General features: G+C 41.0%; 1 protein-coding gene across 5 annotated transcripts in view; it reads left to right on the top strand.

The window, feature by feature from the left end:
• The window catches only part of otofa (otoferlin a), an 89236-nt gene that overhangs the window by 35917 nt on the left and 27395 nt on the right, over positions 1 to 25924 (top strand). For all 5 annotated transcript variants that reach the window (XM_084952128.1, XM_084952131.1, XM_084952132.1 and 2 more), the window contains exons 6-12: positions 18439 to 18509; positions 18754 to 18880; positions 20425 to 20479; positions 21493 to 21624; positions 24952 to 25014; positions 25358 to 25442; positions 25610 to 25769. In XM_084952128.1, the coding sequence (XP_084808254.1) occupies positions 18439 to 18509; positions 18754 to 18880; positions 20425 to 20479; positions 21493 to 21624; positions 24952 to 25014; positions 25358 to 25442; positions 25610 to 25769 (693 nt within the window). The remainder of the gene's footprint in view (positions 1 to 18438; positions 18510 to 18753; positions 18881 to 20424; positions 20480 to 21492; positions 21625 to 24951; positions 25015 to 25357; positions 25443 to 25609; positions 25770 to 25924) is intronic.

The raw sequence follows: 25924 nt of genomic DNA, 5'->3' as shown, positions 1-25924 counted from the left end.
GTTTCAATGAAATAAGCAAAGTATTCAAGACAGAACTAGCAGCTTAACCCCTCCGGACAGTTACATAACTGTAAAGCCAAAAGGAACAACCTTTGGTCCCCTGTAGAAAAGACATAAATTTAATTCAATTCAATTTAATACCAGAGCAGTGAAGAACAACAGTTGCGGGATTCTTTAGTCTCAGTAGTACTAGGCAGCTCTTTTTAACATAAATGACCTAATTGCTGTCCAGAGACTCCAGACTGAAAGACGTTAGAAGTTGTTTTGCATATTTGGCACAGAGTAAAGCTTTGTAGCTCTATAAGAAGTTTGCAGTGTCTGATAAACGGTAATGCGGTAAAAATGCAGTAGGTTATGAACGAGAAGCCAACATGGAAGCTAGAAGTATCTTTTATTGAGTGTTTTAGTTGAATTGTTATAGTTCCTCCTACATAACTGCAATATATCATGTTAAATTACCATCTTCTACTGGTGTTATATGTCATGCCCCATTTCCTGTCTGCCTCTTCACTGTCTGATAACAGACAAAAGTAATCTTAAAACACCAGACAAGAAGTGTTTAATTTCATTGATTACACATGAGTAGAGTGCAGCGTCCACTATATGGGAAAATGTATGAGCATCATGAAGTTGAATCTCCACATATTGCTAGTGTATAATAGTAATAGTTATGTTGGGTCACAGGATCCATGTGTATACAAACTTTTCCATTTCTTTAATCCATGCTGGCATCTTTTTCCTGAAAACCTTTTGCACACCTGACACACACACACACACTGAAAATGTATGTATGCCTGTTTTAAGAAAAAATATAAAGACCCTCATCTACTGTATAAGCAGAATCAATAATGTCATTCCTAACAATAAAATCAATTCCTATAGACAAGTAAACGCAGGCCATACAACATCAGATATATTTAGTATAGAAAGCTCTAAGAGCATGTTCTGCCAAGGCTTTTTCTCTTCTGTCATCCTCTTCCTCTGCAGTTCTACTGTTGCGTTTTCGCTGAATAGCATGTGAAATAATCTGTGGGTTGTATTGATTTCCACTGAAACTATCAACACAGCCAAACCCCTAAACCCATCTTTGTGCTGTGTATTGAATGGGCGTGTATAAAAAGTTTGTGTGTAGCTTGCTGTTGTGCTCAAGTATTTGTCTGTTAATACTGAACACCTACGTTTACATTGTCTTACAGTATCCAATTCCTTGGAAACAGGGTTTCCAGCCTGAAGACAATGAGAAGAGTTGGATAGAAGTTATAGAGCATCCCATGAGTGTTACATAAGAAAGGAAGACTTTGGATATTGCTCAGAAAACAGAAATGAAAATACTGCTGTAGAAAAATAGTGTAAAAGAATTTAGTAGAAGCGGGAAGAAATTTGTGATCAAATTTTTTTTTTGCTACACATGCTTCAGGTGAACCGGCCTTCTTGTTTCGTTGCTGAGGTTGCTACAAGCTGTCTGTCAGACCTTGTAACGAGGTGTCGAAAGGCGTTTTGTCTTGGGGGGAGAAAAGGTGAATGAGTTCCTGAGAAAGCCCAGACAAAAAGTTCAGCTCTAAACTGCTGCAAAATAGTGTGGCAGGATTGTAGGAGGATTTTTAATAGCCTTGCCACTTCTCATCCAATCCTATTAGTTCCTGAGTTACCGGCTGCTAAGTTTCTCTATGGTTGAGATGTTTTCAGAATTAAAATTCCCAAAGATATTTCACTGTGTCTTGAATTCTGATGCTCCAAAGCCGCTGTTAATTGTCCTTACTGTGGTGATGAAGTGTGGATGTGCAGGAGATGATAACCTGGAATGAGCCTCTCATTCCTGGAGAGTGGAGGGGGATTAGGAGGAGGAGATGGAGAATGTAATTAGCAGTTAAGCTTTAACAATGATCCTCGATTTTTATTTTTATTTTTTTAAGTTTTTAAGTTTACAGCTCTATGTTTGTCATTTTTAATCAGGGGTTGCAACTCCTGTTGAGGACTAGTGTGGACCAGGTCATGGTGGAGAGTGGACCATAGTGACTTTAACCCATTTTAGGGCAAATATTTCACATCTCACACCTCAGTAATTGTTAGTTGTCCTTCCCAGGTATAAATTATTAGCATTTCAGAACTTAAAAGGACTTTTATTAGCTGCTGCTAGATTGAGACTTTAAATGCAGCACATTCTAATGTGAGTTATATTTAAAAAGCAGGAATTCAGTTTCCTCTTCTGAGCTTAATTGTGGAAGAACAAACATGATCCTGCACAGCGCTCAACCCACTGGTGCCTATTTCTGTTATATCAGCTGTAGCCTAAAGGTCATGTGTGCCTCGTACACCGGGGTTGGTGTTCAGTGGGGATGGAATTTCATCTTTACATCTTTCCAGCACTTCTGTAAATGACAAATTGGTTAGTGAAGGTATATGACTTCCTCTTCGTCCCCTTAAGTTGGTACAGTACTGCTGCCACCTCTTCCTATCTCTCTGCAAAGTCTCTGGGCCTGCAGGGTGATTTATGGCAGCACCCATAAAGCAATGCATGCTATCTGCAACACAACAATAAGCCAGCTTTTTAGGGGTTTTGTTATTTCTAAAAGTAAATCAAGTTCTCTCAGTTTCATTTAAGCAAATGTGTTGTTTAGAGCACGAGTAAGGAGCTGAGCAGATTTTAGGATAGATTTGATTCTCCAGCTGTCTCCAAAATACACATGAGGTTTACTTTGTTATCTGTAACTTGACCAAACACCTTGTGATTAGTAAAAGAACTACAAATTGCATGCTGGTTGGCTTGATCAGTGGAGTAAGTTTATTAAGAGACTGTGAATAACTTTTTTTCCCTCTGCTTTGTTTTGACTTGTTTTATACTTTTTCTTCGGGCACCAGAAACTACGTTGTGGTATTTAGATAAATTTATGTACTACATGCTGTTTAGTTAAGGTAAGGAAAAGATTGTGATTTTGGTTAAAATGTGCCTTATAAGCAGTGTTGGGTAAGTTACTTTAAAATAGTAACTTAGTTACATTACTAGTTACTTCTCTCAAAAGTAACTCAGTTACTTCAAGTTACTCGTTACTTTCAAAGTAACTAGTTACTAGGGAAAGTAACTTTTACTAGTTTTACTCAGAATTCTCTTGTTAATGTGTTGCTTCCATAACTTTGCCAGTCTTCTAGCTTGCTTACTTGCCACAAGTGCACTGTGCCACCTACCAATAGAGAGGAAAAGATAATGTGCATATTTCCACGAGAGAAATCCCACGCCTGGACCGTCATTGACTGCTGCCATGATTCTAGCCTACGTCACAGCGTCATGTGCGCCTTTTACATCCAACACAAAAACTGCAGTCGTGGTGCTTTCGATTCTACTCAGAACTCGGAAATTCTGCCTTCTGAATAGGAAGATGTAGGTAACACCAGACTGCAGATGAGCTGCATACAGGGCTGGACTGGGACTAGAGACTGGCCCACCATTATAGGAAAAATCATAAAGCCTTTGAATGAAAATAAACACTGTTGTGACAGTGATGTTCACTGTTTTGATGGTATATATGCGTCAATCTATCAATCGTTTGTTGTAAGACTCAGATAATTATTTTTTAAAAGCTAGTCATTTTAAATGAGAATAAGAAAGAAAAGTATTTCTTTGTGCCCACCTCTCCCTGTTAATGCCCTACCTGCCCCCCTGGCAAAACTTTGCTAGATCCGCACCTGCACAGTTACCAGCTGTCAGCTACATAGAAAAGGATCCTGGTGTTATTTGTCTCTCAGAAACAGTTCATAACTTCCCTTCAACTCATTCATGTCACCTAAAAGGTAAACCTGTTTCTCCATCACCTGTTCAGCTCTGATGATTCAGTAAGGACATCTCCTGGTTACATCTTCATGTTTCCCTCTCACCAGATATCCAAACCGATATCATGACCAGCAGCTTTTTTGCAGCTGTGGCTCCAGCAAACATCAGCTGATACTAGAAATTAATATTATATAAATTCTAACAACAGCTTATCAAGCTTAAACGTGCTGCTGTTGTTTAACGCGACATCCGCTGGTTTCCTCTTTCGGCGCAAAGTGGGCGATAAACAAACAAGAGAGCCGATCAGCTGATCATTGATCAGTTTTCATGATTGAAGTAGAAACGGGAGAGGGAGGGGGAGAGAATGAGAGGAGAAGAGGCAGCTGTGCAGCAAAGACACAGAATAACTCCAGCTTTGTGCCTTTTTCATTGTAGCTGAATTACGGGACAAACTGTTCCTTTTCACCTCAATAAGAAACGCGTAATATTTTCTCTGAATACCAGACGGGACGGTTGGCAACTCTAATAACTTATGAACAAAATAAAGTTCAACATCATTAACTTCATAGCACCCACCCAGCTGTATAGAAACTCCGTCATGCTAGCTAGTACGCAGTACGGAAAAAGTCAGAATAACGAAAATAAACTCCCCCTAAACTTGGTTTATATCTGACCCAGATAGACTGCAGGTCATAACTTCTTACCTGAAGTTCAGTTCACACTTGGACCAGCGGCCGCCTCGGGTCTCTTTTCCTCCTGCGTCCCCTTTCTCTCATCCACCTGCTGGCCTCCACCACTTGCTAATGTTACTGAATCTGTGGAAGCTCCGCGATAGCCACCACACGAAGTAACGAGTAACGACCCTATCTAAATCCCAGTAACGACTAACGCGTTCCTGATTTTGGCATAATAACTAGTTACCGTGCTCGTTACCACAATAATAACGTAGTTACTGTAACGCGTTACTGTAACGCGTTACTTAATAACGCGTTAGTCCCAACACTGCTTATAAGTCTGAATATTAAAAAAGTAAAACAGACCCAGTGCATGTGAGAGTAGGAATTCTTGAAATGCATCCATATGTGAAAGTTATGGAATAAGTGACCAGTGTCACTGCTGCCTCAACGCAGTGCATGAGGCACAGATCACAAAAAATACCATGAGAAAATAAACTAAAATAAAATGAGATCTACAGACATCAAAACCTGGAAATAAAAGACCAGAACCCTAGTGCATAGGGCTAACAGAGCGTTTTCTTCCTGTTGAAATAATGTTGAAATTCATAGATTTATTGGTATTGCCCCACAGAAGCAAATAGCTGTAAATTTTCATTGTGTTTATCCAGGTAGTTTGAATATGCATGCACCATTTGCACAACATCACCCTCCTGTCTTCGTTCCCACTGCGGCAAAAGGTAATTTGTTCAAGCAAGCGTTAATTTACTTGTGTTTTATTATTATTATCTGGTCTACTTGATTTATTTTCACCAGTGTAAATTGCAGCACCCTTAAAGACAGCCGTGTTGTCACACAGCTGTGATCAATCCTCATACTGTGTGCCAGTGTTGTGTGATCTCCTATCTCACTGGTCGCTGTGTCTTTAGGTCTGCTCACAACATCACTGACTCCCTGAGAAAACATTCATTAGAGCAGACATGCCTGCTAATACAAAAATCTGGTCTTCAGTATGCATAATCATCGTATTCTGCCTTCTTTATTTGTGTAGGAACCTAAAAGGAGTGCTTACATCGGTCCTGTTGATTGATCAGGCTTTTTCTAAGTCGTGATTAGATGTATAACTAACTGCCATCCCCCTAATTCTCACCTGATTGTAGTTACACTAGTACAGCTTACCCACTGCACTTTCCGCTCTTGTGTTGCACAATAATTGATGAATGCTCTATTAATAACAAGGTGAATTATTAAGTCTACTTATAGGTCTTAGTCTTTATCAATTCCATTAGTTATTCAGGATCAATTTTACTTACATAACCTAATAAAAAACTTACATAACCTTCCTGTTGTACTCTGGTCAATTATAAAAAAAATTAAAAAGCTATGAAACAAAGAGCATCATTTAATAAGAGCACAAAATAAATTTAGGTAACACCTACAAATAGATGAAGTTATTTTCTCTGTGGCTGTGCTCCATCACAACACAAATGGCTGGCATCAGTCAGGACATTCCTGGAGAACTGAGGCACTTAGCTAATCTAACTTCAGAGCTGGGGATGAAATAGGCCTGAGAACAGCGAGAGCCAACCTGTCCCGTGGCATCAGGAAAGCGAAACAGGACTACACACACAAGATAACCTCCCACTTCAATGATAGCAAGGACGCAAGAAGCCTATGGCAAGGCATCCAGGCTATTACAGACTACAAGCCTGTAGCGCGTAGCTGTGAGAGCGACAGCACTCTGCTCAACAACCTGAACAGCTTCTTTGCACGATTTGAAGCACAGAACAACACAAGCCCACAGAAAACACCACCACCTCCACACGACCAGCCTCTGTGCCTGTCTGCTGCCAGCGTGAAGAGGACACTCATCACCATCAACGCCCGGAAAGCAGCGGGTCCAGACAACATCCCTGGTAGTGTGCTGAAAGACTGCGCAGAGGAGCTGAAGAATGTCTTCACAGACATCTTTAACACCTCCCTGAGGCAAGCCACTGTCCCATCATGCTTCAAGACTGCCACCATCATACCTGTGCCAAAGAAACCATCCCCAGCCTGTTTCAATGACTACCGCCCCGTGGCACTGACACCCATTATTATGAAGTGCTTTGAACGACTAGTCATGTCACACATCAAATCTACCCTACCTCCCACCCTGGACCCATACCAGTTCGCATACAGAGCGAAACGATCCACAGAGGATGCAATCTGCTCTGCCCTCCACCCAGCCCTAACTCATCTGGACAAGAAAGACTCATATGTGAGAATGCTGTTCATAGACTTTAGCTCAGCATTCAACACCATAATACCACAACAACTCATCTGTAAACTTGACAGACTGGGCCTCAGCACCTCCCTCTGCAACTGGCTGCTGGATTTCCTCAGCCAGAGGCCTCAAGCGGTGCGTGTGGGCAACAGGGTCTCAAACAGCATTACCCTGAGCACGGGGGCTCCACAAGGCTGTGTGCTCAGTCCTCTGCTCTTCACCCTGTTGACACATGACTGCACACCAACCTACAGCTCCAACCACCTTGTGAAGTTTGTGGACGACACAACGCTGGTGGGGCTCATCACCAAGGGCGATGAGACCCACTACAGGAAAGAGGTTGAGCTCCTGACCACGTGGTGCAGAGACAACAACCTCCTGCTAAATGTTAGTAAGACCAAGGAGATTATTGTCAACTTCCAGAGAGGCCACACCTGTCACCCCCCATTGACCATCGACGGCGCTGCGGTGGAGAGGGTGAGCAGCACCAAGTTCCTGGGGGTGCACATCAGTGAGGACCTCTCCTGGACCACCAACACAGCATCACTGGCCAAGAAAGCACAACAGCGCCTCTACTTCCTGCGCAAACTCAAGCGGGCAAGTGCTCCACCACCCATCCTGACTACATTCTACAGAGGAACTATTGAAAGTATCCTCTCCAGCTGCATCACTGTGTGGGGCGGTAGCTGCACTGACTATAACAGGAAAGCTCTACAACGCATTGTGAGAACAGCTGAGAGGATAGTTGGTGTACCACTCCCCTCCCTGCAAGACATTTACACCACTCGCCTCACCCGCAAAGCCATCACAATTGTCAACAATGCAACCCACCCCGCGCACTGTCTGTTCAGCCTCCTGCCCTCTGGAAAGAGATACAGAAGTCTCCGCTCCCGCACTACCAGGCTCACCAACAGCTTCATCCACCAGGCTGTGAGACTGCTGAACTCTCTTCCCTCCCGGCTCCCAGCCAGCAGAATCACCAGATTGGCAGAAGTATAGGAAGACAGACTGGACTCTACCCCCCCACCCCCCCACCCCCCATCCACGCACACTCTCCAACAAGGAAACACTCTCTGAACCAAGAACTGGAAAACATTCCTGACTGGAAACAACTACCTCTGCATTGCAATTGCACACACCTGCTGCTATATATTTCTAGTATTTCTTTTAGCACCATTTATATTATTATATTACTATTACTGCTGCTATAGTCTTATGCTGCATTAAAACAAAAACCCCTACCAACCACAACCTGGGACTACCTCAAGTAGACTAGTATACTATTTTCCAGGGAACACTGTTGGAACACTTTATTTTATTTATTTTTAGGTCTTGTCTATCCTGTTACCTATTTAATATTACCTTATTGTTAGGGCTGTTTTTGTTGTGCATCTGCACTTATTGTTGTCAATGTCTACGCATGGGACAGTGTGAAACGTAATTTCAATTCCTTTGTATGGCAAGTACATTTGAAGAAATTGACAAATAAAGTTTTCTTCTTCTTCTTTTCTTAACTGCATGCAACACTGTCAGGGCTATTTACTTCTTTTATTGTTTCAATTAGGCACACACGGACACAGAGAGTGCCCCTTTTGTTTTCAGTCATTTGAAGCGACTACCTGTATTAATGAAATGGAAATTTAAATGGGAAAGTGAATGAACAAGGGAACTATTACAAGGGGGAAAACGACGCTTGATGATTTAGCACTTTTTTTAAGTACATTTATAATATCAGTCTTTGACCAAGTAACAAGGCAGACAGAGTGAAATCCCTGTGGTTGTTTTTGTAAAAGCATTTCCCCAACAAGTGCAATTTCACAATTTTGCTTTAAACACAATGTTTCATACAGCATCAAATAAGATTTGAGCTCCAAGAGAATTTCAAATGATGACAGCATAAAAGGAATAAAAATGCTATTGATATATTGTCGCCCGCGGCCTCTAAGCATGCTGCAGTGTCTTTAATCTTAGTGTTATTGATACCAGATTGTTTTTAAAACTGCCAAACTAGTTTGGGTCTTTTTGGCTTCCTTCTTTAGTAAAGTCCCTGGGAGGGAATTTGCAAAGTGTAGCATGAGGGGGTGGGGGGTTAAAGAATCTGTTGATTTTAAACAGTTAGAAGTGTTATTTTTCCTTTGTTTATTTATAAAGTCTTTCTAGTTTGACTTTAATTGGCTGCACTCTATATATGACACATTAGATCACAGATGTGAAGGAAGGACCGGGCTGTCAGCCTCCTGAACAATTTATTCTGCCTCTACCTCACAGTCAGCCCTCACACATAGAGTTCAAACAACCCTTTATTCTGACAATGTATTTCAAAATGAGCGATAGCAGAAAAGTGTATATTTAGAGATTTATGTTCTAGACTCACAGTCATTTCTGTTAAATATTATGTGGTCTGTGCTGCTAAAAAAAAGTGTAAAACATTTTTCTTGTAATCCCAGCCATTTAAAGCACACGTGTTGGTGAACAGCAACTTTTCTGTATTTTCACCTCAAACTAACATGGCATTTCTGACTTATTTTAGGTGTTAGATACTGCCAGATGCACTGTTCTGGCACACACACACACTGTAAACTTGCGATTGTACACTGTTGTCAGCAAAAACCTTCAGATCAATGAATGAGAACACTGCCGCCACACTGCAATCACAGATAAAGTTTCCAAAGTCCCACTTTGTTAAAAGATTAGTGACGAGCGATGTAAAAATCCAGAGGCTGGTTTGTCTTATCTATCAAATTAAATGTAAACTGTAACTTATCAGTTGAGGAACCTTGCAAAGAAAGTCACATAAAAATGAGAAATATTAAGGAAAACATCTTGTAATATTCTCCTGTATCAGCCTGGGGTTCAGATGTTGCATTTTAAAGTCAAAGAGTAACTTTAATGCAATGTTTTAACTGAATGATATTTTTTTTTCTCTTCACCTTTTCGTTTGTGTGTCGCTAAATTGCAGCCATTGTAATTTAAATCTTTGGCATTACTTGTTTCTTTCTTCTTTTTTTTTTTGCCTGTCCCATTTGGTTCTTTAGTCGTCAGAATTGTTGTCTGAAGACCAACAAGGATACCCAATGGATTTATTTTGCCAAATGGATCATCATGGCATTGCCGTATTGGTCCATTTGATCGACCTTTGTTTTTATTATTTATTTTATTTTATTTTCAGTTGTTACAGACGGGACAGACATGAGTGAGGGATAGGAAAGGGAGAAAGAAAGAGGAAGGAAGAGAAAAACAGAAGGGGGGAGGGACAGTGAGAAAGGGAAAAAAAAATCTCCTGGATCACCTGTTGAGAGAAAAAGAATAGAAAACAAGCAAAAAAAAACAAAGCAACATACTAAACACAACACCATCGCATTAATCTAGCTAAGTGTAAACAGCAGTAAATACTAAATATTGAATGTTGTTGTGCAGCACGCAGGACAGACAGCGCACAATGTGCTTTGAAGTAGCAGCCAAGAAAGGTGTGATTTAAGTCTACGAACAGTGAACACCCATGTGCACACCTGTGTGGATCAGCGCGCTTGTATTCAAATGGTTTCCCCATGTAATGGTCTGCAAGAGGATGTAGAGAGCCATAGCCCGGTCCCCCAGGGCATGAAGCAGGCATGGAGGAGATCCAGGCCCCAGACATCCAGAGGCCCCAGAATGCGAGAGCCCAAGGAGGACCACCGGAGGGGCATCCGTGCCACCCTCATGGGAAGGGCTGAGGATCCCCAGACGAGGGATCACCCAGTAGCCACCGAGCAGAAGCTAGAGGGGGCTGCACCGGCGTGCCCGCCGGCTCCGCCAGAGTGAACCGAGCCGCAGGCCCAGAGGCCGGAGGCCCGAGGCCCCCCCGCGCCCCGGAAGAGGCCTGACCGAGCAACAGGCGCCAGGCCCCGCCAAGTAGCCACCGGGAGTGAGCTGGTACATACCTGAGCGCCCAGCCCCGGACACCAAGAACCACCAATGCACCGACCCCTGAGGACATCAGTCACCGGCAGGGAGTGTGGTGAGGGGAGATAGGCCTCCACCCTTTGGAGGGCCTGGGAGTTCCCAGAGAGGTGGCGTCTAAGACCCGACCTGACATATAGACACAGACAAACAGGCACACACAGACACAAACATGCATTCCCACCCTCATGCACACATATACAAACACTCAGCACTCACCCAACGTAAGGATTGACATAAATGGACATGTACACACAATCACACTCCCCAAACATACTCTATACCCCGGGTCCAGGTACCCTCGCCCCCAGAGGGGGAAACGGCACCCAGACCCAAGAGATGTTACCCTTCCCTCCGGGGTGGAGGCAAGCAGACCGTCCCAGGCTCCGCAGCAGCAGGGAGGCCAATCGGACAGCCAACATCTCCTCCCAGCTCCCCCGCCCTGATGGCTAGTAGAGAACGGGGGTGTGTGAAGACCCCATACCTCCCTCCTCCCACTCATGTGTAGTGTTGCTGCGTGTTGCTCTAAAGTGCATTTAAAACAAGGGAGAGCGGCATTACTTGTTTCTTTTCATGCACTGATATCCTCTTGAGGGATTGCAGCTCTCATCTCTGCTGTTTTGTTTTGCTGTGCTTTGCACTGGCTCTTATCTTCAGCCTCTGTGATAGCGCTGGTGTGTAAATTTGAACTTTTTTTGTCTCCCGATGCTGTCTTTTTGTTTTCTTTTTTGTTCAAAGCCCTGATGAAGGAGCAGATTACAATGATGACATAAAGACATCCCAGTTTTTTGTTGTTGTTTTTTATTGCATGTTTTTAATCCAGACAGGAGTTGTAAAGTTGTACACCATAAAGAAGCTAAGGTTGCCATTATTATTTTTTAAATTACTTTAGACATAAAAAGAACCAAAATCCACTCTAGAATCAGCAGGTAAGGCAGACAAAAGTCAAACTTAAGTCAAACTGAAAGATGGCGCAAAGTGTATTCAGTGTTATGGGAGGTCGTCCAGCAGTGGTCCAGCAAAACTCACATAATGACAAAGAGATAAAGGGACAATTTTCCTCATTCAGCTAGCCGATACAGGAAGTGACCAGGAAAATTAAACTAAGAAACACAAGAAGAGAACTAAAGAACAATGTGGCAGACCACCACAATTGCATAAAACAAAATGTTTTCCTTTAAACATCAGCGGGAACATCCAAAACTCCTCAGCACAGGCTGAATTAAACTTTACTATCCAGAGATTTTCTTTTCCAGCCCAGTTGGTGCAATAAAAAATATGAAGAAATAATTAAATAAAAATGCTATTTTTGGAGTGGATATTAAAATTTTAAATGTGATGAATGTTCCTACAAAAAATGCTATTGTGTACTATACATACATACATATCTAATACCCCTGCCCTTAATTTCAGTTTCCCCAGCACTTTTTATTTTCTTCTTTTTGTTTGAGTTTTCAGTTTGTGTTATGTATGGGTAACATCTTCCTTCCTGATGCAGACGCCGTGTTAAATAATAGACCTGTGATTTTATTTTATTTTTTTAAAGTTTTGTTTGCTGTAAATAGGCCACCAAGACTCAGAGGACTTTGTTGTGTAGGCAGGCTTTAAACTTGCATGAGAATTTAACTATGTGACTCTAATGGGGATGAAGTTATAAGCAAACATTTACTAGATCATGCATGCAAAGAATATCATTTAAGCAAATGAAGTGAGAACACAATGCACTTGATAAGATCTGTCTAAATCATGGGGATGATAGGAACACAAACGTTATCAATTAGAAAGCTAAAAAACAAAACAGTGCTTAATAGCCAAGGAAAGAAATCAAGTGTAGAGAACTAGAGAGTGAAAGCGAAAAGGGAGCACTGTTCAATAAGGTTTCAGGATAGAGTTCTTATTATTTCAGTTTCATTCCCTCGCAGTGTTATCAGGTAGTGCTGATCTTTGTTTGGCTCAATGTGCATCCAATCCAATTCATGTGAGAAAGAAAGAAGAGATATATATGGAGGGAATCTTTGTGAGCCCCTTTCAGCAGAACTCCCAGAGCAGAACTGACAGTATATATGTTAGTTAAATATTAATTGCTCCTGGGATATTTTCAGTCTTCACTTTATTTATTTGTTTTCACCAGAACTGAAATTAAAACACATACAGATGGATAGATGCTAACTAACTGTTCAGCTATTACTGTCTGGAGGAAACTGTGAGAGAATATTGGATTAACCTCAGCAAACTCAGAAATCTAACAAATGTAATACTCATGATTTAACTGAACAGTATTAAATGATTCATAAATACACACTCACAGAGCTATGTTGTTATATACACTATGCTTCCATGTTGTTTGCAACAAATTTTCACCCTAATATCCTGAACGTGACACCAGAAGATAAGACTCATCAGATCAAGCAATACTTTTCCAATCTTCTGTTGTCCAGTTTTGGTGAGCCTGTGTGAAGTGTAGTCTCAGTTTCCTGCTTTAAGCTGACAGAAATGGCATTCGCTGTGGTTTTGCCCAGAGAACCACCGTGCACTGGCTATTTTGTCTTTTTTTCTCTTCTCTGCAAACGCCTAACCACCTGCACTTTTCCACCAGCTAACATTACAGGAGTGGTACCAACTCATAACATACAATTTTTTGGCTTGTAATATTAGAAGCACTTAGTAGAAAGACTATTTAAAGAAAGTGGAAATAGCCACCTTGGTGTCACCTGTCTTGAGCTTCAGGTTTGGCATTTTACTGTAACAAACTTGTTTTGTTTTGTTTTTTACATAGAAAATACTATACTTGGATAAGATGCTAGAGAGGAACAAGAAGTGGATCTGACAGAGAATGTAAGAACTCTAATCATGCCTAACGTTATCAGTCCTGCTCTAGTGAATGTTTTACTTTCTGATTATCCATCCAACCATTTATTTTCTTCCACTTATCCAGTTGTGGGTCACAGGGGACACTTGAGCCTGTTGCAGCTGTCATAGACGTGGATGCGCTACACCCTGGACAGATCACCAGACTAACAACAGGGCTAACACATAGTGACAGATTGCCACTCGTGCTACTTTTATGCCTAGTAAAAATTTAGATCACCAATTAACCTAACAACATGCATGTCTTTGAAATATGAAGCTGGATTACCTCGAGGGTAAGCCTGAGGAGAACATGCAAACTCCACACAGAAAGGCTCCAAGCCAGAGGCCCATAGCAAGAAACAAGTCCATTTTATACAGTCTATCTTTCGGTAGCGCTCTGAAGTTGCAGTTCTGAAAAACAAACGCAGACAGAAAGCCGACTATAATCAAAGTCAGTATATTATTCTTGTGTTTTAGAGCAGCGGTCCCCAACCCCCGGGCCTCGGACCGGTACCGGTCCGTGAGTCGTTTGGTACCGGGCCGCGAGAGTTGAGGCCCAGGTGTGAAATGTATGGTTTTCAGGGTTTTTATCGGTTTTCAGCGTTATTTTGTTATCGTTTTTATCATTAACTCGGTTTTCCTTGGTCTTTTCACGTGTGTTATGAATAAATCTTCTTTTTTTCGGTACCGGTACTAGTTTTATTTTGTTGTATTTATCCGCGACACCTTAAAGGCCGGTCCGTGAAAATATTGTCAGGCATAAACCGGTCCGTGGCGCAAAAAAGGTTGGGGACCGCTGCTTTAGAGTACCATAGTTTGTCACTTATGAATACCAAGCAGGGGACACTGATGTGAGAGCAGATTAGTTCAGTGAGAAAAATACGCACAAGCCCAGAGCATAATCATCCAAACCAAGCCAGTGTAATTTGTTCACTAATGGCTGAGGGTATACTATTCAGTGACCTAAATCCTGACTGACAAATAGTTTATATAACCATATAACTGTTATTCATTTTATCAGAACAAACATTGTATAAGTTAGATAGCTTGAAATGCTTTGCTTACAGATAATGTTTAAATCAAGCTGTTAGTGAATAACTTCAGTTTGTTCATTGATCTTTACTGCAATTTAAATGTGTAAGTAGAGGGTTTATGGTTGTGTATGTATCAATGAGTTCTACTCACTCTCCTGAGATATACAGCACAGTTTAAGCGTGCATGTACACGTCTTTATGCTCCTTTGCCTTTAAAGTATGCAAAAGCTGTGCTCTTCATACATTAGTGGGCTTGTTCTCGTTATATCTACTAATCTTGAATACACATCGCTCCGCATTCTGGGTGTTTACTTGTGTGTTGGGTTTGACTGCAGTCAAACCCAACATGGGTTTTTTATTTTATGCCATGTTAGACCCTTAATTAAAGATGGTGAATTATTATGTAGTTTTAGTTTGCATTATTCTCCTGAATTAGAAGAAGGTGATAACTATTGCATTTGTTAAGCTGAGTTGCATTACATTAGACTGCTGGTTTATTGTGAATGAATGATATTGTTTTATGATGCATTATACTGCTGAGTTATGAGAAATACTGTTTGCAGAAAGTCATCGCCTTATTTGTCTGATTAGAAGAGAACAGAACATACTGGAGTTTTCTGCCCCATCTCAGCAGGAGCAGATAAACAGGGAGCCAAGGTTGTAGCTTAGGCGCTGTGTGAGAGAAAGAATGTGAATGTTTAGGCTTTTATGATTAGGTGGGGGCCACTAGAGGCTATAAGAGTTTGATCAATGCTCCACCATTTTGAGATCTGATGCTGTCTGCGTACGGTGTCCATCTCCCACGCATGTGATCATTAAAATCATCGTTTGACTCAGCCCGGCCGGACCAGTGTTGTTATTGTGGTTTTTCCTCTTGTATCCATCCCCAATATTTGAATCCGTAACAGTAACTAGAGCAATAGGTTTTTTGCAGATCAAAGGAAACAAGGAGAGACGTGCAACATGATCTTCAGCTTCTCGACAAGTCCCCCTTCTCTCTGTTTTCTTTTCAAGTTTGATGTGTTGTGACTTTTTACTTGCGTACTTTCAAAGCTACGAGTGAATTTGCATATTTTTATTTCTGTAATTGGAAACACTTGGTTGTAAAGTTTCCCTGCCACCTACTCCAATCTTTGAAGGTTAGATTCCATTACTAATTCAATAAAGAAGGATTACTCATTAAAAAAAGGTGAAAAAACAACATCCGTTATTTGACTCATAAAAGGAAATGAAAAAGAGTGAAGGGTGTGACGTCAAATGTATGAAGCGTCCATTTCTATTCTCTCTTCCCTGTATTACATCACAGTGACTTTAGCTTTATCATCAATGTCAGCACTGGCCATTAGTTTAATAATCTGACCTGTGCACAGTGTCCTCTTGCAACATTCATATAAAGCAGGCTCAATCCATGCCTAGTTTTGACACTACCATCCAAATATTGCAGCAGAAATTGAGAGTCATCAGAGCAGGCAATGTCTCTCCAATCTAATATTGTCCCATTCTGATGAGCCCGTGTGAATTCTAGCCTCGGTTTCCTGTTATTAGCTGCCTGAAGTGGCACCCGGAGAGGGCGTCTGCTCCTGCAGCCCATCTGCTTTAAAGTTCAAAGTGTTGTGCTTTCAGAGATGCTCAACGCCCAACTCTTGAGCCACGATCGCCCTATTTGAGTTACTGTTGCCTTCCATTTAGCTTAAAGCAGTCTGGCCATGCTTCTCTGACCTCTGATATCAACAAGGCAGTTTTACCCACTGCCATTCACTCTATATTTTCTATTATTCTCTGAAAACCCCAGTAAATCAGCAGCTACTCCTTCTGGCACCAACAACTATGCCATGTTCAAAGTCACTTAAATCACCTTTCTTCCCCATTATGTTGCTCAGTTTGAACCTCAGCAGGCAATATTGGCCATGCTTACATACCTAAATGTATTGACTTGCTGTCATGTGATTGGCTGTTCAGATATTTGTGTTATTAGGCAGTTGAAAAGCTACAATATCACATTAATTTCATGAGAGTTTGTTATGAGCTCTGGAGACTCTCGTTTGATTTGTAGAAGGATCTTCCCGTCTACAAATATCTACAAAACCCATCATCCTTTCTCTCCTCTACCTCCTGTTTTTGTACATCTGAACATGTCCCTCCACCTCTCTCTCTCTCTCTCCCTTTCCCTCATCCTCTCATCTGTCCAGCTACCATTTGCCAGGCTGGTCTGTTTTTTCTGCACCTGACAGATATAGGATATGGGAATATAGTTTATAATAGAAAGAAGCTTCAGGTGGATTGATTTGACCTCCTTGGAGCTGAGTAGCATCAGTGTTTTTCATGTGGTATGTATAAGAAATACTTTTGTCACATTATTATATTGCAGTAATGTGTCCTCAGACTATAAGGAGAATAAGGGCTATAAGAGAAATAGGTTAGACTACTGAAATACTCTTTTTTTGAAGAATAACTGTGAATGCAACTAATGTTCGATGTTAACTGAGTTATTAAACTGGTATTTCAGTTAGCTGATGAGGCTTAAAATTCAGCCCAAAACGTAAACATAATTAATTTTTGTCAGGGTCCGTGGGTCTTGGAAAAAGATCATTTGTAAAGATCATTTGTTTTCTTTTTTTTCCTTTAATGGATGTTTTTCTGGTTGGTTTCTTTATATTTGCTAGTTTCATATTCTCACATAGTTCTGTCCATGGTTATAGTTTGGTTTATGTTTAACTCCTTGAGTTCCTGTGTAATCCTGCTTCATGTCATCCTGCATGGTTATGTGTTTGCTTCCTCTGGGTTCCCAGCATTTTCAGCCTTAGGCATGTTTCAGTTTTCCAGTATTTCTGTGAATGGCAGCATTAAAGCTGATATTTTCAGTTATACCTGTTTCCTGAGTCCTGCATTTGGGTCCACAAACCTGCCTGCCACACAGCCGACACCTGACTGCTTGCAATCTTGTAGCACTGAAAGAGAGCTGGAGAAGCTGGGTCTAGCTTCTTGATTAATTGGCACTTTTTACACATTCATATACAGTTCACGATTTACCATCCAGCACTTTTAATTTAAAGTAACTTATCAACTAGGAAAAATATGGTTAAACTTTGCCTCAGGGACATGACGCAGATTGAGAAACCTAAAAGTAAAATCTTCAGCATAAATGGCCATTTTCACTGTTAATTGGAGGCTTTTATGCATTTTTACTGGGTATTTCTTAGTATATTCTGACTTTTATCAGGAATTCATAGACTTTTAAACCACCATGGGCTATGAACCTATCATATGAGATGTCTTAAACTTCAACTTTTCCATATTCCATGAAATGAGGCTGAACTGTTTTAAAATAACGAGGTAAAGATCAAAGCAAAAGTTGACCTCTGATACACCCGGCTCTCACTGCTTGAGGCAACAAAAGGAAAACCCTCCTATTCATTAATTTTCTGACATGTATCCATATCTGCAGCAAATTAGACAGCCACACTCATTCTTAATTATTAAGGCCCCTCATTTGTCGATCCGCTGATGACATCACAAGCTCTTTGTTGTTGCGGTGATATGTGATCCAGATAATATCGATGTGGAGACACTCGATACTCTTGTTTTGTGATTGAGGGTCTGGAGAATTGTTTGGTGGTGATCAGGGGGAGCAACAGGAATTGAATGTCCAGCCAGTTTCAAAGATGTCTGTGAGGTATGGTCAACTTTATGGTGTTGAATTGCATTTTGAGGGTGCACACAAGCCAGCAGTGGAGTTTTTGCTGGAGTTAAGTTCGTGTTTTAATGTTAACCCACCTCTCCTTATGTTACAACTCAAAGTGACAAGATTGAAGTTCAGGATGGATCGGCAGTGAATCAGACACTTCATTACCATGATATCACTTCCGTCTTATCGCTTCTCTTTTTAATTGTTTTGTTCACCTTCACTAGAGCAGGGAAGGGAGTTTTCTCAGCCATGAAGCTTGGAAAGATCAAGAGCTCTAGAGACGACCACAAGAAAGGTAAAACACTCCACAAAACAAGACCTGTTTAAGTTACTGAAATTAGAAACTGAAGATTATTTTCTGATCTGAAATTACTTATTATTTATAATTATTTAGCAACAGAAACGTTTGATAGTTGTCTATAGGCTTAAAAGTGGTGTAAGCAGTATGTAGTTGAAAATAATGGAGATCTAAAGTACCCATCATGTTTTATTTGGTGTTTTTTTTGCTTTGTTCTTTTTTCTTCCGATTATTCTTGCAGATGAGCCAGCAGTCCTGGACATGGAGGACTTGGACAAGAAAGCAATGCGTCTTGCTGGTATGCTGGAACCAGACACCATCTCTTTGGCCTCTGTCACGGCTGTCACCACAGATGTCTCCAATAAAAGGTCTTATGCAGTAACGCATGCACACATCACAAGGCACAGCATTAAAATACAAGCAGACCTTGAGGCAGATTTCTCAACCTGAAAGTTACAGTATCTCATAAAACTAGGTTATCTGTGTGGTGTAATGTAGTGTGGAATCCTGAAACAAGCAGAAACTGCTGGAATCTGTTCTTTCAAAGGCACAACCACAAGCTACTAAAAGCTATTAAAAATGCTTGAATTTAAACTTTTATGAAGGCAGGCTTGTGTAAAATGAATAAGTTCAGTCTGTATTTTCAGAGAGAGCTACTTAGATCTACTAAAACGTCTTCAGCTGATGTAATGTTAATCTGTTTTACAGTCTGATTAGAAAACAAACTATATGGAGGTCTGAAACCGCTAATGTACAGGCACTCAAAGGAAGAGTGGGGAACTCCAGGCCTCAAGGGCCAGTGTCCTAAAGGCTTTAAAAATACCACCCTGGGACAACACACCTGAATCAAATGATTAGCTCATTGCCAGCCCTCTGGAGAACTTCAAGACATGTTGAGGAGGTAATTTAGCCATTTAAATCAGCTGTGTTAGATCAAGGACACATCCAAAATCTGCAGGACACCAGCCTGGAGTTGCCCACCCCTGCTCTAGAGAAAACAGTGGTTGGAGACTGCAGTTCAACCAAAATTATTGCAGCCTTGTTGTCTTTGAAATTGTTGCTACAAAAATCGATCTACAGTCATTTGGCATTTTTAAGTTAACTTTAGTGCATCAAGATGGCAAAAAACAGGAACAAGACAGAGTTAGTCTGCTATCAGTTTGCACTTGTATGAAATCTATTTGTGATAATACAGTGATTAACTGTGATAAATCAGTCAAAATCGCAAATCTACATGCACAGAAATTCCAATTACAAGCCACAACCTCAGTAATATGAAACAGAAATTCAGAAATTTCTCCACAAAAAGTGATATTGGTACTGCAGGACAGTGACTGCAAAATGGCATAGCAACATGAACCTTACTTATGCAAGAATATAACCATGATACAACCAGTTGGCTGAGTCAAGTCCCTTGTTGCAAAGAGATGAATCACAAACAAGTTGCACTTATCAGCACACAATGACGCAGACTGACTGCAAAGTATTGGCAATATGCCTGTATTTATAAATTAGGTGGCAATTGTTTGCAAACCCAACGCCATATGTCTGAAAGTGACTGCAACTGTTTGGAGACAGGTTGCCTCCCCCCTTGGCAACCACTTTGAAGGTGTCGCCAAACAGTTTTTGTGTCCTCAACTTCTCGGTGGCCATTTAATTGCCACAACTGTATGCAATTGATTGTGGAATGCAAAAAAAAATGAATGCAACCACCAGTTTTTCCTTTTTTTTTTTTTTTTTTTTGCTGTGACTGAGCCATTTGCAGTTAAATAAGCTAAAGTTAGTTGCACAGTTTTAAATATACATACACAAACATACTATGTTTAAGATTCAAACTTCAAATTAAATCTGTTTCATGCTTTTTCACTGTCAGTTTGTTGAAGAAAAATCATGATTATGTTGATTTCTTCAGGTCAAAGCCAGACATCAAAATGGAACCAAGCTCCGGACGACCAGTGGATTATCAGGTGAGTTTTTGCATGTAGATGTGGGGTTGAAAGCCGGTCTTTGTAACCACCTCTATCTACTTGATTTCCTGTATGTTTGGCCTCAAGTTTGTTTTGTTTTGTCTTTTTTTAATTAAGCGTACTTTCTTTTTCTCAGGCTGGTTAAACTCAAAGCAACTCCTACATTTGTGTGCATCAGATCTAAATGGCATCTGGGGGCCATTAAATTACTCGTATATAAAGCTAACTACAATTAGCTTTTAGCACAAAAGGTGAAAGCAGAGCAGCCTAGCTGGCTGCTTTCTATCTTTAAAAAGGCTGTGGACAAAATCACGCGTTGTATCTCATTTGTTGCAAAATGTAAAAATTATAGTTTACTGTCATACAAAGGGATTGTGCCCAGTTGCATGTGCACTATGTCCACTGATACTGTAGATGTACTGATATGTATATTTTATTTACCGTCACAACTGTTTGCCTACTGGGACTAACAGTTCTGAATTTATTCATCATTACATCAACAAACACAAACAGAACAGTGTAACTACGCTGCAATGATAGCACATGGCCCATTTTCATGACCTATTTAAATTTAAAAAACAGAATACTTTTGTATACCAGCTTGTAATCCTCATGCAATCATGAGCAGCAGACTGTCTCTCCCTTTTTTTTTTTTCGCTTGGTTTCTCTTCATCAAGCAAAGAATAATTAAACCAGAGGGATACTTGAATTTGGAAACCTTCAGCTGGGATCTAGTCTGTCCATAAGCAGCTACATTACCTCAGCCTGGGGAGATGTTCGAGTAAAATAACAGTCTAAACTACTGCGCTCTGACAAAAGCCCTCACAGCTTTTCATCATTAGTTTCTGAAAGATGGGTCTGGATTGTTTTTTTATGAATTGTTCTCATGATAATTACTGAACGGTTGAATTATTTATAATGAGACCGTTGCTGTTTTTTGACTCACTATTGGAAGAAGAGCAGCTTGTTTAAAGTTTCAGAGTCAGATCTGATGCATTAATGTCTCTCATCAGATCAGCATCACGGTGATCGAGGCCAGACAGCTAATAGGCCTTAACATGGACCCTGTGGTGTGTGTGGAGATTGGAGATGACAAGAAGTACACATCTATGAAGGAGTCCACCAACTGTCCATACTACAATGAGGTGAGACAGTTTACGCTTTTAAAATGTAATTTGCGAGCTTTCTCCTTAAAGTAACAAATCTGTGCATGTTTATCGTCTGACTTCTATCAGCTCTGTGGACCACTTTTGTGTCTTTCAGTTCACTGTTTTGGTTTTCAGGCAACAATTCTAATTTTCCAATGCAAAAAAAACAACAACAACTGGACATATGGGTAAAGCTAGGCAAAGCTAGTGAGAACAGTTGTTTCTCAAAATAAAGTCATCAGTCAGCTACAACCCTGAACTTCATTAATATGCAAAGAACAGTAGAGGATAGGAGTAGTGTTCTCTTTGATAGTGTAATGCTGCAATGATTTATTGACTAGTGTACAATGCGCTAAATTGGAGAGTGTTAGTAGCAATTGTAAGGTGGTAAGGACTGTGCAGAGCTCAGCCTCTTAGTTGTGCCCTGCAGGGGGTGAAAGTGACAGTCTGTTATCGATTGTCTGAGGATCCCCTATCAAGAGACAAACTGTAAACCAGAGTAATCACAATAATAGTGCTTTAAATGTTCTGTCTTTGTGTCAAAACCGCTTCAGTCCCAGCTTGTTCTGCATCTGTGCTATTTCAGGTAGCGGTACATTTCTCTGTAGTAAGATTCCTAAATTGGTTGTAGAGGGAAAATTAGTTGCATATCCATGAAACAAATCTCCTGTCAAACCACTCGTTGCTCTGTTAGATTGAGATCTGGTGAACGTGGAGGCCATTTGAGTGCAAAGAACTCACTTTCTGTTCAAGAAGCTAGTTGAGGTGATTTGATTTGATATACCTTTATTAGTCCCACAAGGGGAAATTTCATAAGGCTGCCGACCTATTGCACGCAATGGCGGCGCCATCTTACCCTCCGACCATACATACATTACACAAAACATCACATGGGGAAGACAGGTCAGAGCAATATAACAATGGAAAATGCACCACATGAGGAAAGATAAGGAGAAAAAAAAATAACTCCCCTCAGACTGAGCTCCAACACCTCTGCACATAGCACATGAAAAAAACTCTTAATAAACCAAAGAAACACATGACAAGCAACAGGGGTGGGTAAAGGGTGAGAGACAGCCGATTTAGACAGTACATCCGGGCCTGCGTACGCTGGTCTCCTTGATCCCCGTCAGCATCGGAAGGGAATAAGCGTCGAAGGCGTTTGGAAAGGGAGGGGGGATGAGTGTGTGCATATCAGTGTAGATGTATGTGTGTGCGTGTCCAGAGTTCAGCTGAGACAGTGTCCTTCGCCCTGCTAGGCTAGGTAAACAGTCTTCCAGCCAACCCAGGTGGTTTTGCATGGAATGGGAAGGAACAGACTAAACACAGTCGTTATCAGGGTGTTGTTGTTCAGCTCCAGCCTTGAGACCGCAGCTGGCGCCAAAGGGGTATCCGCATAAGTGATGGTGGTTTTTACTTTAGTGCGAACAGCTCATATGAATTTCAAAGCAGTTCTACAGTCCAACACTGGTCTCTCAATCTCCCGTTGGAGAGCCGCGAGATTCGCCATACTTGCGTTCTGTGATGTTGTCATTTCTTGTGCTCAAGGAGCCGATTTCTGAGAACTCACGGCAGTGTGCCTTCCCGAGATGTCATCCAATTTGCGCCCAGAGATGTTATTCCGGGCTAGCCCTTCCGAGATGTATCCAGTCTGCAGTCAGAGATCTTATTCTGAGTATTCACAGCAGCCGTAGCCTCTCCAAGATCTTATCCGTGCTGACTCAATGAGCCCATTTTGAGAAACTCACGCCTCTCCCATCATTCCAATCCCAGCAGGCAGCCTTGTGGGGGTTTGAACAGCCGGTTCCGCTTTCTTAATTCTTCGATAAGCCAGGGCCAAGCCAGCTCCGATCAGCCAGAACCCTGTTACCATAGTTCCGAATAGGTAGATATCTTCAGCACTCAGGCTCACCCGAGCCCAAACTTCTCGTTGAGAAAGGGGTGTCAATTGCATTTAGGGACCAGTTGATCCAATCCATAATTCCTCTTTTAGGTTTTAGAGAACAGACTGTGAGAGAGTGTTCCAGGGAAAAGTAATACAAAAAACACGAGACTAGACAAGGACATAAGAGGCTAAGCAGGGAAGCTAAGGGAGAGGAGGAGGAGGAGAGGAGAAAAGTGCGACCGCCTTTGTCAAGAGCAAGAGCAGAAGGAATAGACATGCATTAACCAGCTAGAAGCAGCATGGTCATGCCAAGAAAATATCACCCATACCACTACAGCACCACCAGCTGACTAAAGCTTTGATACAGAGCAGGATGGATGCATGCTTTACGTTGTTAAGGCCAAATTTTGAGTTTACCATCTGAATGTTGCTCCTGTAGATGAGACTCATCAGACCAGAAAGCATTTTTCCAATCTTTGGTTGTCTCATTTCGGTGAGCTGGTATGAATTGTAACCTCATTTTCCTGCTCTTAGATGACAGGAGTGCCAGATAGTCTGGTCTACCACTGCTGTTACCCATCTGCTTCAAGGTTCAAAGTGCTGTGTTTTCAGAGTTGCTCTTCTGCATTGCTTGGTTATTTGACAGTAGTGACCACTGCTCCCTTTTGATGCTTTTCTTATGTTTTACACTATATTGAAGCATACTATTTTGTTAGAAAGCTGTCAATTTGACTTAGTTGCTGTGGAGAGTTGATGGTAGTGGGGAGTACTTTAGGAAAGTTGGCTCTCTTTATATACAGAAGAAAAAACAGGTATATTATCAGCTCAAAACACAAATTGCAGTTAGGGATAACCTGCCCACTACAAGAGAAGAAGAATGAAAAAGACTGCAAACTGTGGGTATGAGGGGAATGAGGCTATGTTGCTTTGTTAGGAGAGGCAATCATTGTATTTTAATCCACCCATGCATGCCTGCAGCAGAGTCAGTGGGCTACAGTCCAGCACAGCATAATTGTCTTTACAGGGAGAGAATAACTGCCCCACATTAGTGTGGGCAAACAAACACTAACTGCAGATGTAAAATCACACATGCTAGAACAAGAAATAAATCTCACAAATAGTCCTTGGTATGTATGTGCTGGTTACTAGTTAATTATCCATCCTGAAATAAAACAGCAGCAGAAAGCAGCAGATCTCCCACCAAAGTGGCCTGATAATGAGAGGATCACGTCCACATGGCTTCTCTCTTTCCCACACTTCCTTAGTTAATTTCTGAACTGATGTTTTCTTGACTTCAAAGTTATCTAGAAACAACTGCCTGACACATTTTACTCCAAGACCAAATCTGAAAGAACGATGTGTTTTCCTACAATTATTACTAGAAAAACGAGGGCATGAGTAACTGCGTGTTAATGAGAAAGCTTTTTTTTACTCTGCAGTATTTTGTCTTTGATTTCCACGTCCCTCCTCACGTCATGTTTGACAAGATCATCAAGCTTTCAGTAAGTAATTTATACCACAATGTGTCCACACTTGAGTGCGTCTGAATAGACTGTTACCATGCCCTCTTTCTTACAGGTTATGGTATATGAGCTGTAAATATTACATTGTTAGTTCACAAGAGAAAATGTAATAGCCCAATTGGACAGCAGGTTGTATAAGCCAAGGCTGAAACTGTTCATGCTTTATAAGGTGTAAAATATGTAAAACTATGCACCCCCAGCCCCCTTAGTAAGAAATCACGTTAATAGACATCGGTTTCTTTATAGATTTTTATAGATTATTATAGTCTCATAGCTTATTGCCTTATATACAATATTATTTTTTTCCTTTTTGTCTAATTAGGTTATTCATTCCAAGAACCTTTTACGGAGTGGGACCTTGGTAGGAACCTTCAAAATGGATGTTGGGACTGTTTACTTTCAGCCTGGTAAACTCCAAGCGTTCTGCTTTCATGCTTTTATTTGCATTCATGTAATACTTTCCATTTTCAAATATCAATTTACTAAATGATTTTTTAAAATTCTGATGTTGTAAAGTGAAAATGAGCTGATAAATGCTGTTAATGACTAACTGATGGATTGACATCTGTCTCAGAACACCAGTTCTACCATAAATGGGCCATCCTGTCTGATCCTGATGACATCACAGCAGGATCTAAAGGATATATAAAGTGTGACATTGCTGTGGTCGGAAAGGGTGACAACATCAAGACTCCACACAAAGCCAATGAGACTGATGAAGATGACATAGAGGGGTAATGGGCTGTCACTGATTAGGAATACTGTCGTCAAGAAAAATCTGCAGCATACATGAAAATCTGTTAAATATCTCAGATTTACTAACACATGTTCTGAATTAATCCCAAGTATTTCATATGCTTGTTACATGAAATTATCTCAAATGCAGACA

This window comes from Perissodus microlepis, chromosome 15 (genome assembly GCF_051167445.1).
Source record: "Perissodus microlepis isolate ML-2025 ecotype Zambia chromosome 15, ASM5116744v1, whole genome shotgun sequence".
Classification (NCBI taxonomy): domain Eukaryota; kingdom Metazoa; phylum Chordata; class Actinopteri; order Cichliformes; family Cichlidae; genus Perissodus; species Perissodus microlepis.
This window is presented reverse-complemented; position numbering and strand designations above follow the sequence as displayed.